Raw genomic sequence first — 5216 nt, 5'->3', positions numbered from 1 at the left:
GACTAAAAGTCCATTTAAACTTAAAGTTAATTATAAAGCAAAAAAATTGAGATGATATTGACAAATCTGCTATATGAGATAATGAGACCACTTCTCAGCAATAGAATCTTTAATGTAGAAGGGGATCTTTCCAACGGAAAACAATGTTGTTTAAAAAGTAAGTGACCAGGAGTTTAGATGAGGTATATATCGTCTAAACGATTTCATTGTAATTTCAAGGTTCAGTTAGAAAAAAATTTAATTTAATTTTGTAGAAACTAAAAGTTGTGATTTTATTGTAAGATCGACACTAGATCTCAGATTTGTTGTCAATGACAAACATCAATAGTGTCCCTACGTTTTAAAAACTATTTGCACCAGATGGCATACTATGATAATTATAAAATGACAATTTAATTGTTTACTCCCTCTATTTTAGATCACAGGTTGTGTTTCATTCCAAACCAGATACTTAAATTCAGGTAGTCCATAAATGGACCAAATTACTACAACATTGAGTATCTTGTTTCACGTACATGTAAGAAAACATCAATGTATCCATCAACAGTTAATAATACATGTAGGTACAAAATGCAAATAAGTTTCTTTAGGCTCCAAACAACCCAGGTCCTTTAACATAAGGATTTTACTTCATGTATTTATGCAGGAATTTCCTATGGAAATCATTCCTGATGGTGTCATTGATGAATCGCTTAGCCAGCTTGGTTTCCCCACGGGCTTGATTTTTGAAGACCACGTCATCATCCCACCTGAGTCAAACAAAACTTTTAAAAATGAGATCATGATAGCATATGAATGGACTTTAGATATTAAAAATTGAAAAAAGTGTCATTAAAAATTGCATGTTACTCCTTCCAAAATATATTAGAAAGGTACAAACAAGTGCCCTCATAGTATTGTTTAAGGAATCAAAAGAGGATTAAGGCAAGTAAATACAGTCATTTTGGTTAAGCAGACATTCAAACCTTCTTTTGACATTGAAAGATGTAGGATTATTTATCAATGGGTTTCCACGCATAAGCTCTGCTTCTTTTACTTTTAGATCTTCCTCTTGTTGTTGCCGTTCCTGCATAAAAACAATCAACATTATATTCCTTTTGTAAATATTTTGGAACCAATTAGCAAAAGGTATTAGTTATTAGTTATTAAAATAGATGTGTTACAAACCCAAATGTAAGAATTGAATGGTTGATACAGTAAAACAAGGCCGCATTTCTTATTGGTGAGTGAAATTTGAACATGGAACAAGAGAACTCTCCATGGAAGGATTTCCCCTTTCAGAAAAATATTTTAATTTTCAAAATGAACCCTTTCGCCCTTCCTCATATAGTCCCTTCTAAACGATATATCCCTTCTAAATTTCTAAGTGCTTAACTATCCTCAACTGATTCTACCTAGTTTCTCTAACAGTTCTCCTCACTTCTATTTTCAGAGGGGTAATACAACAAGCTCAATGTGTCATCTTCAATGGCATGACACTAAAGAGTTAGGTATAAAAAAGAAAAATTTTGTTACCTTGCGCAGCTTTTCCTCTGCCCTTTCCTTCTTTATTTGTTCAAGCTCGGCCAGCAAAGCTTCAGTGTCATCCTCATCGTCATCATCGCTGACAGATAGAAACACAATGTTAGTTATAATAAGATGTAAGGAACTTGTCTCATTCTGAGCATTGACATAAGATGTTTGACTTCAAATCAAACACCAAAAAGATTATTATCTTAGGCTATGTTTGCAAGGCTGCGAGTTTGATTTAGGTGAAAAGAATTAGGTGATAGTATGTCATTAAGCTGAGCAACTTGCAAACATAGCCTAAATGAATCAAGAGCAACTTGGCTTACAATAATCATCACAGAAAACAATGTATTGGCTAAAAAAATACATTAAGCTGAGCATGCCTTTTATAAGGGGAACAAATACCAAAACCGTACACCCCTCCATGTGATAGTATGTCATTGCATTACCTAATAAGTATGAATAAAAGATTGACTATGCCCAAATGCCGATAGAAATAGCAGGCATATTAATCGACATATGCTCAAGTATGCATGCTTGAACACACATGGTAATATTATCGTGTCTTTGCATTGCTATAATACAGTAGGTATACTAGTGTACTTGCACATATACACATCAAAGGTACATTATATAAACAATTGATCTAGTTTACATGAAGAGTATGCAAAATTATCAAACCTTTCATCATCGCTGTTGACTTCAACATCCGAATCATCTGCATCAACACTGCGGGGAACAATGTGGTCTTCAAAATCTCTTTTTGTTCCTGGTAAGATAAAGACACGTCAATTAACAGACCGAATATAAATACTTTATGGCTTCTTTCTTTATCTTTTTAACCTCTTTTTCTTTTATGGTAATTGGGAGACAATGTCAATGTGCAAAGTAATGAAATAAGTGAATCTATACTTCAGAATAGTAGAAAAAATACCTTCCAGAAATAGATGACTACTCTTTCCATGATCCCTGTCATCTGTCAGAGCATAGAATAGAATCAGTTAAACATTTACAATTGGCAACAAAAATGAAAACTCATCTCACAAAAAGATGGAATTCAAAAGCTACAAGCAGAACCTTGCAAAACATTAGACATCCATAGTTCTTAGTTCTTACCATTATAATATTTATTTTTTGATGAGAAGTGCCTCCGTTCACGTTCATCGAGTTCATCACGTAGGTTTCTTCTCTTTAATTCATCCTGTGTATCCTGGCCGTCTTTCCTAGAAAGGTTTAACACAAATTATTAGGGAGGAAAACAAAACGGGTGGCATCAGCAAAACTGCCCACTGAGATGAAATATTGACAGCATGTAAAGAGCAGTGCGGCACTATAATCATTTAAAAGAGTAAAGTTGTCATGTTTCACAAATGAGTCGTCATTAAAAATAGATACATCATTAATTTTCAGTAAAAAAATGTGAATGCAGGATTGTTAAGGATGACCGCTATTGTGAGCTTTAAAAACCAAGGTAAATATGTAACATGAATACATAAGCTCCAACAACATACATAATACCTTAAAAACAGAAGTTGCAGCAACATACATAAATTCCAACAGTACCATCAATATAAGTTCCCAACTTCCCATCAAAATCAAAGAGAAAAAAGGATATACACTAACAACCAATCAATGACATGTATTCAACCAAATCATGCTTAAATTTTAAAATTACGTGATTTGGCAATTTGTTATGTTTTTATCGGACGACGGTGTAAAACTATTTTAAATTGTGAGTGCATATCCATTGCACTCCAAAATCAAATTATAAATGTACTCAAAATGTCAACCTATGTCAATATTGTCACCAATATGTTAAAAAAAAACTTAGTTGTTGGAAGTTTGTGTCACACTTGCAGAAGATGATGCCGTGGTTGCTAATAAAAGAGAAACAGCGAAACAGAGGAAAACAAAGGAGAAGGCACAGAGAAAAACAGAGGAGAAATAAGCTGTGAATGGATGGAAAAGGTGAAGAAATAGATGAATAGATGAAGAACAGTGATGATTTCTGAAGAACAGTGGATGGCCTGCTGATTTGCGAAGAAGAATGTCTAAAAAGTTGTGCTGGGAAGTTTTGCAAAGAAGATGGCTTTCTGAAAAGCAAACATGCGGAAACATTGAAGAGGGAAACAAAAAAAACACGTGAAATGACCTAATGCGACCTAAAGCAAACACTTGTGATGTTATGTTAGATCAAATAAAAGGATCAAAATACCAATTCGGCCTTTAAATCTGAATTTGCAAAATGGTGTCTGCTATTCCCGCTATCGCGGATAGCACTTAGTAGCCCAAATCAGGTCTGTTCCGCTACACTGGGCCATTATAGCACTGTTGATCGACAACCTAGTGTAAGAGGAGACCAGAACTTTTTAAATTTGAAATAAGGAGACTAATTTCCTGAATTAATTAAATTAAGAGACCAAAACTGTAATTAAACTTTTCCATGAAGAGAAAAGAAACTACTTCAAACACAAATTGAGACGGGATGCATGTAGATGTAATTCATGGAGTACAGTTGCAGATGTCCCGCAAAGAGCAATCAAGCACTCAAGAGTACGGGTTTTCAAATAAAAGCGAAATACTAAAATCGAATTCAAATTCCCCAAAGTTGCAGATTTCCATCAAAAGTATAATTACAACAACTTCATGAATCAGTTGAATGGGATATTCTATGCAAAACTGCAATACCTATCAAAATTATCGATTCCTAAAATAACTAAACGAGTAGAACAACATCAAGAGATTTCCATAAAAAAAAAAACTATGGATTATGTCAACGAACGATAAATCCAACAACAAATTGGTGAGCCGCAGAAATTACAGACAGTAATTAGGTCTAACGATGCAATTAACTTAACCTAATCAACCGAAACTAATTAATATCATGAAAATCAAATATCAAAAAAAAAATTGGGGAAAAAAACCCTACCTGGGTTTGAGAGTGGTGTGAGAGGCTATGTCTCTTGAGGAGTACTTCTGGGAAGGACCGAAAATTCTCGTACCGCCTTGTTCATTTCCACCTTTGGCAGGAGCCCAAGTTGGTCTGGCCGCGGTGGTCATTGGATCGAGGTGAGAACGAAGGTTTGACGGAAAGGAAGAAAGAGATCGAGTTTGGGAACAAGGGTTTCGGGAAGAAAGAGAAAATGATATATGAAAGGGAAATTGTTTATTTATATATATTAAACCGATATTTTTTTAAAAGAGATTAATCTGCTAACAAATCTTTTACTACTTTTTTTAAAAAAATCTTTTACTTATTTATTTTGATTGAAATCTTTTATTTATTTATTATTCATACAAATATTTTTATTTATTTATTAAAACACAATCTACTAGTAATAAACAGGTGCCTAACCGTAAAACATAATTAATCCCACCGCCTATGAGCAATTCAGCTCCCAAATTTATCAATAAAAAAATTAATTAAAAATAAAAAACTATTCATGTTATTAAGTTATAATATTATTAGTGGATGATAGTTTTATAGACAAATTCAACGCTCATTAAAGAAGGATGTCAAAAGAAATAAAAGAAATATTTTGTGAAAAGAAACAAGAGCTAGACATGTCGGTGAGCTTATATTACATTTGAACTTAAGACAATGAATCAATTGGACTTAAAGTTCGACGTGCAAAAATTCGAAATTGGCCAATAATGATATTTTGGCCTTATCTGTTCCTTGAAAAGGACAGATGCGTCTAGGCGAA

The 5216-nt window shown here is 33.5% G+C and overlaps 1 protein-coding gene across 1 annotated transcript; it reads right to left on the bottom strand.

The window, feature by feature from the left end:
- Positions 1 to 350: 350 nt before the first annotated feature.
- Positions 351 to 4660, bottom strand: LOC131638455 (uncharacterized). The gene is made up of 7 exons (XM_058909016.1): positions 4439 to 4660; positions 2626 to 2732; positions 2444 to 2485; positions 2191 to 2278; positions 1516 to 1603; positions 966 to 1066; positions 351 to 749 (listed from the first exon to the last, which is right to left on the bottom strand). The coding sequence occupies exons 1-7, from the start codon at positions 4567 to 4569 to the stop codon at positions 626 to 628; spliced, it is 681 nt and encodes a 226-aa protein (XP_058764999.1). The 5' UTR covers positions 4570 to 4660; the 3' UTR covers positions 351 to 625.
- Positions 4661 to 5216: the final 556 nt, after the last annotated feature.

The sequence above is a fragment of the Vicia villosa genome, unplaced genomic scaffold (assembly GCF_029867415.1).
Source record: "Vicia villosa cultivar HV-30 ecotype Madison, WI unplaced genomic scaffold, Vvil1.0 ctg.002318F_1_1, whole genome shotgun sequence".
Lineage (NCBI taxonomy): Eukaryota > Viridiplantae > Streptophyta > Magnoliopsida > Fabales > Fabaceae > Vicia > Vicia villosa.
This window is presented reverse-complemented; position numbering and strand designations above follow the sequence as displayed.